At 40.1% G+C, this 15,157-nt stretch overlaps 1 protein-coding gene across 9 annotated transcripts in view; it reads right to left on the bottom strand.

Moving 5' to 3' along the window:
• The window catches only part of LARP4 (La ribonucleoprotein 4), an 84,227-nt gene that overhangs the window by 22,729 nt on the left and 46,341 nt on the right, over positions 1 to 15,157 (bottom strand). For 6 of the 9 annotated variants that reach the window (XM_023211147.2, XM_023211145.3, XM_023211146.3 and 3 more), the window contains 2 exons: positions 4,751 to 4,963; positions 4,004 to 4,107 (listed from right to left, as the gene is read on the bottom strand). In XM_023211147.2, the coding sequence (XP_023066915.1) occupies positions 4,004 to 4,107; positions 4,751 to 4,963 (317 nt within the window). The remainder of the gene's footprint in view (positions 1 to 4,003; positions 4,108 to 4,750; positions 4,964 to 15,157) is intronic. The other 3 variants (XM_023211154.2, XM_023211152.3, XM_023211153.3) reach the window with 1 other exon arrangement.

The raw sequence follows: 15,157 nt of genomic DNA, 5'->3' as shown, positions 1-15,157 counted from the left end.
CCTTCTTTATTCTTGACGGACCATAAAAAATTAACACTATTAACACTTAAATTAGTTGGGTGTGGTGGCTCATGCCTGTAATCCCAGCACTTTGGGGGCCAAGGTGGGTGGATCATGAGGTTAAGAGATCGAGACCATCCTGGCCAACATGGTGAAACCCTGTCTCTAACTAAAAATACAAAAACAAACAAAGATAAAATTATCAGGCTGGGCGCAGTGGGCTCAGCGGCTCGTATCTGTAACCACAGCACTTGAAGAGGCTGAGGTGAGAGGATCATTTGAGCCTAGGAGTTTGAGACCAGTCTGTGCAACATGGCAAAATCCTATCTCTACAAAAAAATATATAAAACTTAGCTAGGCATGGTGGTACGCACCTGTAGTCCCAGCTACTAGGAAGGCTGAGGTGGAGAATTGATTGAGTCTGGGAGGTCAAAACTATAGTGAGCCATGATCATGTTACTGTACTACAGCCTGGGTGACAGGGCAAAACACTGTCTTAAAAAAAAAAAAAAAGAAGTTCGGTTGAGTTTCACATAAAGTGACACTTTTCCATAGAATTACTTTATATTACAAACTAGATTTCTTAAATAGCAATAAAAATAGTATGTCACCTAACAAAAAAATATATATATATATATTTTTTTGAGAAAGGTCTAGCTGTGTCACCCAGGCTGGAGCGAGGTGGTGCGATCTCAGCTCATTACAACCTCTACCTCCTGGGCTGAAGCTATCCTCCTACCTCAGTCTCCTGAGTAGCAGGGACTACAGGTGCACACCAGTATGCTTGGCTAATTTTTATATTTTGAGTAGAGACGGGGTTTCACTCTGTTGCCTAGGTTGGTCTCCAACTCATGAGCTCAAGTGATCTGCCTGTCCTGGCTTCTCAATGTGTGGGGAATATAGGCATGTGCTACCCCACTGGCCACAAAAAGTAATTTTAAAAATACTTAGGCCGGGTGCGGTGGCTCATGCCTATAATGCCAGCACGCTGGGAGACCAAGGTGCGTGGATCACCTGAGGTCAGGAGTTCAAGACCAGCCTGGCTAACATGGTGAAAACAGTTTTTACTAAAATACAAAAAATTAGCTGGGTGTAGTGGCATGTGCCTGTAATCCCAGCTACTTGGAAGGCTAAGGCAGAAGCATCGCTTGAACACAGGATGCGGAGGTTACAGTGAGCCAAGATCACACCATTGCACTTCAACCTGGACAAAGAGAGCAAAACTCTGTCTTATTTATAAAAAACAACAACAACAACAAAAACGCCGAGTGTGCTGGCTCATGCCTGTACAGCACTTTGGGAGGCCAAGGTGAGTGGATCACGAGGTCAAGAGATTGAGACCATCCTGGCCAACATGATGAAACCCCATCTTTACTAAAAATACAAAAATTAGCTGGCACATGCCTGTAGTCCCTGCTACTCGGAAGGCTGAGGCCGGAGAATCGCTTGAACTCAGGAAGCAGAGGTTGCAGTGAGCCGAGATCTCACCACTACACTACAGGCTGGTGACAGAGCAAGACTCTGTCTCCAAAAAAAAAAAAAAAATGTATATTACCCATTACATCTGAAAATGAACTGACATGATAGATATGCTATTTGCATGTGTTTAGAAAATGTCCTTCATCCAACTTTCACACATTTCAATATGCTTAAGGAACAACTTACTACATTTATATAGCCCTCAGATCTCATAATCTTACCCTTCACTGAGAGGGACTTACAATCTCGATCCAGGCAAAAGAGAGAAAGAATGAAGAAAGAAAGAAGTGATAAAAGACAGACAAGAGAGGTAAAGTGAAAGAAAGATAAAGTATGAAAGGTAGAAAAATGCCTGGATTTCTGAAAGTTAGTCCTACTCTCTCTAAGAAGGAATAGTGATCATCACTGGGCTGTCACGAGTTAATACAAAAATTGCAAAAGGCTCTCTAAAAATGACTTTGTCCTTGGCTGTTAATACTAATAATGATAAAGGCCTGGCAGCGGTCACTTTTTAGAAGCAAGAAGGAAACAAGGATTCGGGTTGCTGGTCCAGAAGGTCTTTATTTGCATTTTTACAAAAAGTATTCACTTATTATTTCTGTAATTAAAAATTACTAACCTGTATTGGTCAAATATATGGAAAAGAACTGTACACAAGTAGTTTTAAGTAACATGCAAAAATGTACCAAACACACCATGTATTTTCAAAACCATAGGTATACTTCTTTATAAGTAAAGATAACTTGACTGTCATTCCTGGTTTTCTTGCTGTAATTTCATCCCTGTCACCAAAAAGGTACAACGGATAAAAGGTAACAATAAAGAAATAACCATGGAGCTATCGAAAGTATTTTAGAGTCAAGCAACTGCAAATGTCAGTACCTTTATTTTTCAGACGGGGGGAGCAGGGAAGGGTGAGAGCAGGTGGCGGCGGGGAATGACAGAGTCTCGCTGTCGCCCAGGCTGGAGTGCAGTGGTGTGATCTCAGTTCACTGCAACCTCTGCTTCTCAGGCTCAAGCAATTCTCATTCCTCAGCCTCCTGAGTAGTTGGGACTTTAGGCATGCACTATACCACCACGCCCAGCTAATTTTTGTATTTTTGGTAGAGATGGTGTTTTATCATGTTGCCTAGGCTGCTCTTGAACTCCTGAGCTCAGGTGATCCATGCACCTCAGCCTGTGTTTATTCTTAGCACTAAAATTTTTCTAACACTTGAAAATGATCTTCAATTGCTTTAACCAATTGTGTCTGTCAAGAGCAGTCCAAAAACTCTGACTATTAAAGGGTAGTACATAATGTTTCCAGTGAGAAGAATATTTTTTCATTCTGTTGGGGCTCATTTCTCCAGTAAAACAAGTTTCAGAAAAGCCTGTCACAAAAGGACTAAGTTCCTAGAAGTCATCTTGGAAAAACATACTCCAGATGATCTCCTTTCCAAAAAGAAATAATTAGGAGAATCGAATCTGGCAAAAGACTGAGTGTCACTGAATATAAACTATTAGGAAAAACCCTCAAAAACCAAGAGTCTCACAAAACAGCAAATGAGAAATAACAAATGTGAAACTACTAAATAAATCAAAATGACTATATATCAGTCCTTTATTCTTTGGTTACTTATACTCTGTTAAAAAACATAGTATCATGCCTGTAATCCTAGCAATTTGGGAGGACTGCTTTGAGCCCAGGAGTTCAAGACCAGTCCCAGGCAACATAAGCAGACCCCGTCTCTACCCCCAAAACAACAACAACAAGAAGCCATAACATACACCAAATATTGAGATTATCTATTGATGTTTACATAAAGTAAAATACCTCAGACGTACATGTCAATCTTTGTTATGATAGCATATAGTTTCTATGATTCTTAATAATTTATCCTGAACATAGTGCTTTAAGTGCGGGCTTTGGAGTTGAACTGCCTAGGTTCAAATCTTAGCTCTACCAGTTACGAGCTGTGTGTTCTCAGACATGATATTTTACATCTCAATTTCCTTATCTGTAAAGTAGACATAAGTACACCTATAAAGGGTTCTGAAAAAAGTAACTGATAAAATATGTAAAATCCTTAGGAACAGAGTTTGTGATATTAAATGTGCAATAAATGTTAGCTACTGTCTGCTGTGCACTATAGTTCTTGGATGTCATTTCAAAAATCCTTTAAAAACCTAAATAACATACATCCCAACATCTATTCTTCAAAGAATTCTCTAAAATGCTACCCATTTAACATACTAAATGGAAATTAGTCACCAGATTTGTCAGAGACTGCTGTCATGAAATAAGTTTTCTATTCTCTTTATTAAAAAAAAAATCTGAGTCCCAAGTCTGTTAGTAGCATTACCAACTCTAAGGTCAAAGTGTTTTTATGAATTCTAGATTAAACTGTTCACATACATTTAGTAAAAACAAAACAAAAAAGCCACCAAACCTTTTTACTGAGCCTGACAATAAGCATTGCTATTAATGCCTTAAGATCCATTAGGAATTGTTTAAAATACATTACAGCTATGGTTTTTATCTTACCGATTTTTTTGGAATGGTCGACCCATATTCATAGCAGCAGCATTTGTTTTATAAGATCCTGGCGAATTAAAGCCATTCACAAAACTACCATTGGGAAAGGGAGCCTAGAAGAAAATGTATGTTTAAACAATATTAATGGTAAAGGTAAAACCTGGTGTGAGGGTCACAAGAACCTTAATGAGCTTATGAATTTATCTTTTGCAAGCCAAAAATATCTTAAAATATTTTACTGATTCACTTCTGCAATATTCACTTCAAATGCCACTGGATTTATGAACAATAATTCATAACTTAATAAAGAATGTTCTGGTGTGACATTTCACAACATTAAAATGCATTTAAAACCACACAAACCTTATCCGTCTCTTCTTTCAATTCACTCAGCAAATTTTATGGAATAAAATTATGTACTCTAATAGCTCAACTCTTAGTCATATGCATTTATTTGGTATGGAAAATTAGATATCCATATCACTGTTTAAAAGCCAAAAAGTGGCCGGGCATAGTGGCTCACGCTTGTAATCCTAGCATTCTGGGAGGCCAAGGCAGGTGGACTGCCTGAGCACAGGAGTTCAAGACCAGCCTGAGCAACACAGCAAAACTCCATCTCTACAAAAAATATAAAAATAAAATAAAAGCCAAAAAGTCATCAATTCAACATAAATGAGTTCCCACTCCAACTGATTTCTTCAAATTTCAGCTCAAATTAAAAATATTATTATATTTTATTATAAGGATCTCACTTACCAGTGGTGTTTCAAAGTAAGGTGTAGGATTTGGAGACCAAGACTGAGGCACAATACTATAGACCGAGTACTGTTGGTGAGGATTATATACAGGCTGCATAAAGACTGGGGAGGCATACTGTGCTTGAGTTTGAATGGGCTGACTATAGATACTAGAATCCATTAATCGATAACCATTCTTAGCAAAAAATGTATTGATGGCTTTTATCCTTGCCTAGAAGAGGAACACATTATAGCAACAAAGAATTAAGTGTATATTTTAAAAAATACATTTAATTTACATTTTAACATATATTTTACATGACTATACTATTTCTGCCTAAGGTAGAATCAGTAGAACAAAAGAAAAGAAAATTACAGCTTTAATTAATCATTCTTAAAAATGTTTTCATGGTATAAAAACCATAGTAAACAAGGTAAAACCCCCCACCACAAACACATGTCAAAATAACCAGGTGTGCTGCCTCACACCTGTAACCCGAGCACTTTCAGAGGCCAAGAGGGTAGGATTGCATGAGCCCAGGAGTTCAACGCCACCCTGGGTACCACAGTGAGATCCATCTCTTACAAGAAAAAAAAAAAGAGCTGGGCATGGTGGTGTGCAATCTGTAGTCCTAGCTGCTTGGGAGGCAGAGTGGGGAGGACTGCTTGAGCCAAGGAGTTGGAGGTTGCAGTAAGCTACAATCGCACCACCACACTCCAGCCTGGGCAACAGAATGAGACCCTGTCTCTAAACAACAACAAGCACAGTAAAAACCTCCCAAAAAACTAAGTCAAAATAGTAAATTGGAGCTCATCACAGGCAAGGCAAGGGCACTAGCATCTCTAATATACGAACTGTAAAAACAGACATGAAAAGGCCCAACAATGCTATAGAAAAAAGGGTTAGAGAAATGAACAGTGTTCACAAAACAAAAAAAGGCAAATGGCTCTTAAACATATGAAAGAGATGCTAAACTCACTCATAAAAGAAATGCAGGCATATGTAAAAATGTTCAAAATCACTAATCATCAAAGAAATGTAAGCTGAACTCACAAGATAGCATCTCACATCTATTAAAATAAGTGTAACAAAAAAAAAAGTGTTAGAGAAGATGTGGAGAAAAGGAACCTTTGTACACTGTTGCTGGGAAGGTAAATTCATATAGCCATTATGGAAACTAGTATGGAGGTTTCTCAAAAAGTTAAAAATAGGCCAGGCACAGTGGCTTGCGCCTGTAATCCCAGCACTTTTGAGAGGCCGAGGCAGGTGAAGCACTTGAGGTTGGGAGTTCCAGACCAGCCAGGCCAACATGGTGAAACCCTGTCTCTACTAAAAACACAAAAATCAGCTGGGCATGGTGGCACACGCCTGTAATCCCAGCTACTTGGCAGGATGAGATTGCAGTGAGCTGAAATTGTGCCACTGCACTCCAGCCTGGGCAACAGAGCGAGATTCTGGGTCAAAAAAAGTTAAAAATAGAAGTACCATATGATCCAACAATCCTATGTATATCCAAAGGAAGTGAAATTAGTATGCTGAAGGGTGTCTGCACTACTGTCTGTGTTGCAGCATTACTTATAGTGGCTAACATATGGAAACAACCCAGTGTCCACAGCAAATGAATGGAGAAAACGTGCTGTACACACCCACTGGAATACCATTCAGTTTTTTTTTTTTTTTTGAGACAGAGTCTTGCTCTGTCACCCAGGCTGGAGTGCAGTGATGTGATCTTGGCTCACTGCAACCTCTGCCTCCCAGGTTCTAGCAATTCTCCTGCCTCAGCCTCCTGAGTAGCTGGGATTACAGGTGCATGCGGCCATGCCCGGCAAATTTTTTTGTATTGTTAGTAGAGACAGGGTTTCGTCGTGTTGCCCAGGCTGGTCTGGAACTCCTGAGCTCAGGCAATCCACCTGCCTCAGCCTCCCAAAGTGCTAGGATTACAGGCATGAGCCACTGCGCCCAGCCTCGATTTTAGTTATTTTTACTAGAGATGGGGTTTCACCATGTTGGCCAGGCTGGTCTTGAATTCCTGACCTCGGGTGATCTGCCTGCCTCAGCCTCCCTTGGCCTCCCAAAGTGCTGGGATTACAGGCATCAGCCACTGTGCCCAGACGCATTCAGTCTTAAAGAGGGAAATCCTGTCATTTGTCACAAGCTGAATGAACCTAGAAGACATTATGCTAAGCGAAATAGGGCAGGCACATAAAGACAAACACTGCATGATCTCACTTGTATTTGAAATCTAACAAGGTGGAACTCATAGAGACAGTATAATAGTGGTTACCATAAGCCAGGGATGGGGGAAGGGAGGGACTGGGGAAATGTTTCACAGGGTATAAAGTTTCTGTTAGTAGAAGTAAGTTCTGGAGAGCAGGGTGATGACAGTTAATAATAATATATTATATACTTCAAAATTGCTTACTTTAAATGCTCACAATACCCAAAAAGCATGTATACAATTTTGTTTGCCAATTATATAATAACTTAATAAAGCTATGGGAAAAAAATATACCCACATGACTACTCACTAATTGTAAAAGGTGAGGAAACCTATGGGCCCCAGAAGCTACTCAACAGTCCATCAACGGTAGAATACAACATGTACATCCAAACAACTGAGTATCATAAACACACAAAAAAAATGAAAGAATGATCTAGACACCATTATGAAGTGACTTCCAGAATACACTATTAAGTCAAAAAAAAAAAAAAAAGGCAGCCAGGCGCACTGCCTCATGCCTGTAATCCTAGCACTTTGGGAGGCCAAGACAGGTGGATTACCTGAGGTCAGGAGTCGACACCAACCTGGCCAACATGGTGAAATCCCATCTCTACTACAAAAATACAAAAAAATTAGCTGGGTGTGGTGGTGCGCACCTGTAATCCCAGCTACTCATGCGGTTGAAGCAGGAGAGTTGCTTGAACCCAGGAGGCAGATTTTTTTTCAGAGATTTTCATATGGGAAAAAGGAGAAACAGACAGAAGGCAGAAGAAAGGAAAATCATACAGCCTGAATTTAAATTGTAAGCATCAGTACAAACCTATATTTTGTCTTAAAACATAAAAACTAAACAGCTCTGTCTAAAAAAGCTTAGAAACAATGACAAAACCAGTCAACACAAATACTACTTGTGTCTAGGTAGTGGTCCACAAAATACCATTTCCCCATAAAGTAGCCTAAGGACTTAAAATAACTGGTTGACTCCAGGCCTTTGGCATGAAATGTGCAAGAGCTTGGAACATCTTGACAAACTGCACAGCAAGGTAACCAGTAAAGACTGCTATGGCTGGCTGGGCGCAGTGGCCCACACCTGTAATCCTAGCACTTTGGGAGGCTGAGGCGGGCTGATCACAAGGTCAGATCAAGACCATCCTGGCCAACATGGTGAAACCACTTCTCTAGTAAAAATACAAAAAATTAGCTGGGTATGGTGGCGTGCACCTGTAGTCCCAGCTACTCGGGAGGCTGAGGCAGGGGAATCGCTTGTGCCCAGGAGACGGAGGTTGCAGTGAGCTGAGATCATGCCGCTGCACTTCAGTCTGGCAAGAGAGCAAAACTCCATCTCAAAAAAAAAAAAAAAAAGATTGCTATGGCTGCGTAGCAAAAAGTCTCAGGTGTCAATTCAGAGGCCAAAATCAACATGAACAGTAAATACCCTAAGTATATTTAAATATTCAAAACCAAAAACAGTTAAAAATCGGCTAAAAAATCAACACTTTTAAAAACTGGTAATAAAAGCTAGAATCAAGCATGTAACATGGATTTCACATAGAACCTGTAACTCAGGGTAATGAAGACAAGTATGAGTTTCTAATAAACGAAAAAATAGATAAATACCACAATTTTAGCAATCTCTAATGAATTAACAGACCAATGAGCATACCAGCTAGCTTTTGTATCCTCCCTGTTGCCCCAAAAATCAAACCCAGTTCTGATCATGCCTCTTGCTACCAAAATGCATGAAATATAGGAGACAGATCACTATCTATCTACTTTCCTGATAGCCACGTCTTTAAAAAACAGAAAAAGAAAAAAAGATCTAGCTACCAGCTTGCATGAAAAACAGGAGGGGAGAGAGAATCATGTTAAACTGCACTCAAGAATAAAGGCAGCAAAATGTATATTCCAAGAAACTCTGCAAGACAGATAATGAATATCTTACCCATAAACTTCCAAAAGAAAAAAATACAAAGTTATAGGAAAAAACTACAGATTTTTTTAATTTTACTTTTTTTTTTTGAGCCAGTCTCGCTCTGCCACCGAAGATGAGGTGCAGTGGTGTGATCTTGGCTCACTGAAACCTCCTTCTCCAAGGATCAAGTGATTCTCGGGCCTCAGACTCCTGAGTAGCTAGGACTACAGGCCTAAGTCACAAAGCCTGGCTAAATATTTTTGTATTTTCAGTAGAGACAGGGTTTCACCATGTTGGCCATGCTGGTCTGGAACTCCTGGCCTCATATGATCTGCGTGCATCATCCCAGCCAAAGTGCTGGAATTACAGGCATGAGCCACAGTGCCCGGCCCAGATTTTTAAAGAGGAAAAAAGAGAAAGAAAGAGGGGGAATCAGGAAAATATGAAAAGTGACTAGGTATTTGATGATGTTCAAGATATTGTTCATTTTTTAAAGTCTAATGATGATATTGTCACTAGGTATTAAGAAAGAATCCCAGCCGGGTGCAGTGGCTCACGCCTGTAATCCTAGCACTTTGGGAGGCCGAGGCAGGCAGATCTCCTGAGGTTAGGAGTTTGAGACCAGCTGGCCAACATGGTGAAACCCCGTCTCTACTAAAAATACAAAAATTAGCCAGGCATGGTGGTGGGTGCCTGTAATCCCAGCTACTCAGGAGGCTGAAGCAAGAGAATTGCTTGAACCCAGGGGGACAGAGGTTGCACTGAGCTGAGACCACATCACTTCACTCCAGCCTGGGCGAAAGAGCAAGACTCTGTCTCAAAAAAAGGGAAAGAATCCCTCTTGTTAGAGATACAAATTTTAATTTATTTATGGATGAAATCTGAAATTAAGGTTGAAATTTGCTTCAAGATGACTGGGGTTGTGGAGAAATGAGTGGGAATATAGAGGAAATAAGAATGGCCATTTTCCACTAACTGTTAAAATTGGGTAACATGTATAGAGTTTCAGTCTTATAAGAAGAGTTCTGGAAATAGATGGCAGTGATGGCTGCAAATCATTGTGAATGTATTTAATAGCACTAAACTGTACACTCAAAAACGGTTAAGATGTGGGGAAAAAGAAAAGAAAACAAACAAAAATAAGAACAGTTAAGATAGTAAATTTTATGTGTATTTTGCCGAAATTTAAAAACTGGAGGCTGGGGCCGGGCATGGTGGCTCACGCCTGTAATCCCAGCATTTTGGGAGGCCAAGGCAGGTGGATCATGAGGTCAAGAATTCAAGACCAACCTGTCCAAGATGGTGAAATCCCATCTCTACTAAAAATACAAAAATTAGCCGGGTATGGTGGTGGGTGCCTGTAATCCCAGCTACTAGGGAGGCTGAAGCAGAGAACTGCTTGACCCTGGGAGGCAGAGGTTGTACTGCACTGAGATTGTGCCACTGCACTCCAGACGGGGCAACAGAGCAACACTGAGTCTCAAATAAAAAAAAAAAAGGAAGAAAAGGGTGCGGGGGTGCAGAGCTGGGTGCAGTAGCTCACGCCGGTAATCACAACACCTTGGGAAGGCCAACGTGGGAAATCACTTGAGTCAGGCGTTTGAGACCAGCCGGGGAAGACAGTAAGACCCTGTCTCCACAAAAACAAACAAACAAACAAACAATAATCAGCTACTCTGAAGGCAGAAGGATCCCTTGAGCCCAAGGTGGCAGTGTGCTATGATCACACACACTGTACTCCAGCCTGTGCAACAAAGTGAGACCCTGTCTCTTTACAAAATAAAATAAAATAAATAAAATTAGGGGAAAAAATTGGATAATGGGTAAACAGTAACTAATTATACCATTTTATCTTCATATGCTTCAAATTCCTATATTAAGATTAAAAAGGACAAATATGCTTTAACACTTGGTAAATTTATAAAGCAGACCATTTTATGCATTGCTTGTGGCTGCTTTTACCCTACAAGTTGCTGCAACAGGAATTACATGCCCATCAACATCTATAATAGTCACTGTTTGGCTCCTTAAAGAAAATGTTTGCTGACCCTTTTAATAAAACCACAGGCTGAGTATGCCTTACCCAAAATGCTTGGTACTAGCTTTTTTTTTTGTATTTAGGAATATTCGCATTGTATTTTCCAGTTGAGCACCCCAAATCCGAAAATCCAAAAGGCTCTATGAGCATTTCTATTGAGCAGCATGTTAGTACTCAAAACCTTTTTGATTTTGGAGCAATTCAAATTTAGGGTTTGGGATGCTCAAGCTATATAATATGAAGATGTAGGAAGGTTAGATTAGAAACCACAGGCACACCAAGTTCCTGGGAATATCAAATGAAATAACACATGTGAAAGCATAAAATTACCACTTCAATGAATGTATGAAAGATACATTCTATGATTCTTACAATCATAGGCCAGGAACCCTCCTCCACTCCTAAAATTGCAACCAGTCAAACAATAAGAAATCAATTAGAGCCAATCTTGACAAACTGACTTTAACAAGACCTAAATAATAACTATGGCTATTGCTTTTACCTAACTAATGTCATACATTATAGTACACTTTAATGTTAAAAGGTCCCCTAAGGAACTAAAATCAAGTAAACAGCATTATTTTAAAAATATACTCCACTAGACCGGGTGTGGTGGCTCACGCCTCCAATCCCAGTACTTTGGGGAGGCCGAGGCGGGCGGATCACAAGGTCAGGAGTTCAAGACCAGCCTGGTCAACATAATGAAACCCCGTCTCTACTAAAAATACAAAAATTAGCTGAGCTGAGGCAGCAGAATCGCTTGAAACCCAGAAGGCAGAGGTTGTGGTGAGCCGAGAGCAGGCCACTGCACTCCAGCCTGGACAACAGAGCAAGACTCCGTCTAAAAACACACACACACACACACACACACACACACACATAGTCCACTAGTCAAGAAAACAGCAATTGGCCGAGTGCAGTGCCTCATGCCTGTAATCCCAGCACTTTGGGAGGCCAAGGGCGGATCATGAGGTCAGGAGATCGAGACCATCCTGGCTAACACGGTAAACCCTCACGTCTACTAAAAAATAAAAAAAGAAAACTTAGCCGAGTGTGATGGCGGGCACCTGTAGTCCCAGCTACTCAGGAGGCTGAGGCAGGAGAATGGCGTGAACCTGGGAGGTGGAGCTTGCAGTGAGACGAGTTCGTGCCACTGCACTCCAGCCTGGGTGACAGAGCCAGACTCCGTCTCAAAAAAAAAAAAAAGAAGAAAACAACAATGAAAGAAATATTTCAGGGCACGGAACTGCAAGTGAAAAAGAATCAAAAAATGGGAGTGAAAATAAGGACTCCAAGATGACCCAGATGTTAAACTGCAGACAAAGATTTTAATACAGCTCTTACAAGTACATGTATTCATGGAAAACATTTATGTTTCTAATAAATTGAAATTAAGGGGAAATCACAACAGAGGGAGAAGAAATGTTTTTTAAAATGGAAACTCTAGAATACAGCATCTAAAATATTCAGACAGTCCTATCACATTGGGGACAGCAAAAGAAAAGTTCAGTGAACTTAAAGATGAGCCGAAATCCACAGAAATTATCCTATCTGGAGAACAACAGCAACAAAAATAGGTTGAAGAAAAATGAACAGAATCTCAGTAACATCAATCAGTCCAACATACGAAATTGGAATATCAAAAAAAGAAAGGAGAGGGCAGAAAAAATTTTTGGCAAGCATCTGGAAATTCCCCAAACGCAGTGAAGAATATCAACATACAGAGCCAAGAAGTTTAGTATTTCCCATGTATGATAAGTAAAACCATACTAGACACACCATAGCCAACCTACTGGAAACCAAAAATAAAACATCTTGACAGCAGGCAAAGAAAAAGGGCACATATATAGGAGAACAACCATATGAATGATGGTGAACATCTCATCAGAAACAAGAGTCCAGAACATATCTTAAAAGAATGGAAAATAATTTTAGCTGTCATCCCTGCGTTCTGTATCCATGGAAAATACCCATCACAAATGCCAAGCAGAGTGGCTCATGTCTGTAGTCCCAACACTTTGAGAGGCCTTAGTGGGGGGATCGCTTGCCCTCAGGAGTTAGAGACCAACCTGGATGACACAGCAAAACTCCTTCTCTACCGAAAAATAGAAAAATAAGCTGGGTGTGGTGGCATGCACCTATAGTTGCAGCTAATTGGGGCAGGGGGTGGGCGCTGAGGCGGAGGAGGCTGCAGTGAATTGAGACTGTACCACTGCACTCCAGCCTCGGTGATACAGCAAGACCTTGTCTCAAACAAACAAACAAACAAACAAAAAAGAGTGTGAAATATCAGACATTTTTAGTTAAGGAAAAACTAAGAGAATTCTTTGCTGGCAGTGTAACAAATACTAATGGAAGTTCCTTAGGCTGAAGGGAACTGATACCAGTTATTGTCAGGCATAGAAATCACAATTGAAACAGAATGAATCACTGCCATTAAACAGAATGAATAATAATAATAAATATTATCCACTTAAGGCCCCTTTCCTGCAATGTAATCACTTCTAAGTTATAGAACTTTAGAAATGAAGAGCATGGACACTACAAAGAAACAAACCAGAACCTTACAGGTTGGCCTGACATACTCAAGCTACAACAGCTGGTGGCAGAAAGCACCACCAGGATTGGAGTATAGCATTCCTTGCTTCCACACCTGTCTTTCCAGGTGTCAGGTCATTTGATTTTAATAAATGGTATAAAAGTTAATGTGAATTTTCTTGCAACTTACGTTGCTATGGGATGGCACATCAAAAGAAGCATAAAGAAAAACTAAAATGGCAGAGAAAAACATTACTTAAAATAAAATATTTGTGTTTTTACTACTATATCTGAGACCCCCAGCACTAGCAACAGAAATAAGAAATGGAAGTTATAAGGAATAATCAAAATAGTGATTACCTGCAGACATTAAAACATTAAAAAAAATCAGTAAGATATCAAGAAAAAGAAAAAGCAACCAACATGATTTTAAAGCAGTAAAAATGACTTAACACTGAAATACATAATAGTTACCATAATAATGAATAATGCAGGCTAAAACAGCCAACTGTCCCCAATTTAACCAATAAATTGAATAGAATTCTATTAATTCCATTATAGATTTTGTTTGGTTATTTGTTGGAACTAGACAAATATTCTAAGTTGTGTGAAAATGTAATGATCTAACAAGAGCCAAGACAATCCTGAAAAATAAGGTCAAGGACAAAGAACTAGCAGAAGTAAATAAGGATATTGTAAAATGATGATAATTAAAACAGTGATATCTGGCCAGGCAAGGTGGCTCACACCTGTAATCCCAGCACTTTGGGAGGCCGAGGTGGGTGGATCACCTGAGGTCAGGAGTTCGAGAGTAGCTTGGTAAACATGGCGAAACCCCGTCTCTACTAAAAATACAAAAATTAGCTGGGGTGGTATCAGGCGCCTGTAATCCCAGCTACGCCAGAAGGTGAGGCAGGAGAATCACTTGAACCCAGGAGGCGGAGGTTGCAGTGAGCTGAGATCGTGCCACTGCACTCCAGCCTGGGCGGTAAGAGTGAAATGCCATCTCAAAAACAAATAAAGAAAATAAAAATAAATAACATAGAACAGTGATATCCAGGAATGCAATCACAGTGTGGTGGCTCACATCTGTAATCCCAGCACTTTGGGAGGCTGAGATGGAAGGACTGTTCAGTTTGAGACCAGCCTGGGCAACATAGTGAGACCCCAGCTCTACCAAAAATTTAAAAATTAGCCAGGCATGATGGTGTGCACCTGTGGTCCCAGCTACTTGGAAGGCTGAGGTGGGATGATCACTTGAGCCTGAGAGGTTGAGGCAGCAGTGAGCTGTGATCATATGCCACTGCACTTCAGCCTAGGTGACAGAGAGAAAGAAACCCCAGTCTCAAAAACAAAACAAAACAGCCATATTGGTTCAGGGAAGCAGAACTCAAAGAAAACAGAGAATCTGAAACAAATCTCATAGCTGTGGCATTATACACAAGTTGCAGAAGACTAGAAATGACAAAAAATTAAGTGTTGAGATAAATGTCTGCCCATATATGGGAAAAGGATAGAACTAGATTCCTATCTTATACTATATTCCAGATATACCAAAGACCCACTTCTGAAATACTTTAAAACTTTAAAGCTATTAAGAAGACTCAGGAGAGTATCTTTATAAAAGCCTCAAAGCAGGGAAAGATAAAAGGGGAACATCATAGACAGAGGAAGTAGAATGACAACTAGAAAATAGCCTCATCTGTAATATGGAAG

This window comes from Piliocolobus tephrosceles, chromosome 10 (genome assembly GCF_002776525.5).
Source record: "Piliocolobus tephrosceles isolate RC106 chromosome 10, ASM277652v3, whole genome shotgun sequence".
NCBI lineage: Eukaryota > Metazoa > Chordata > Mammalia > Primates > Cercopithecidae > Piliocolobus > Piliocolobus tephrosceles.
The sequence above is the reverse complement of the archived record's forward strand: the minus strand, read 5'-3'. Positions and strand labels throughout refer to the sequence as shown.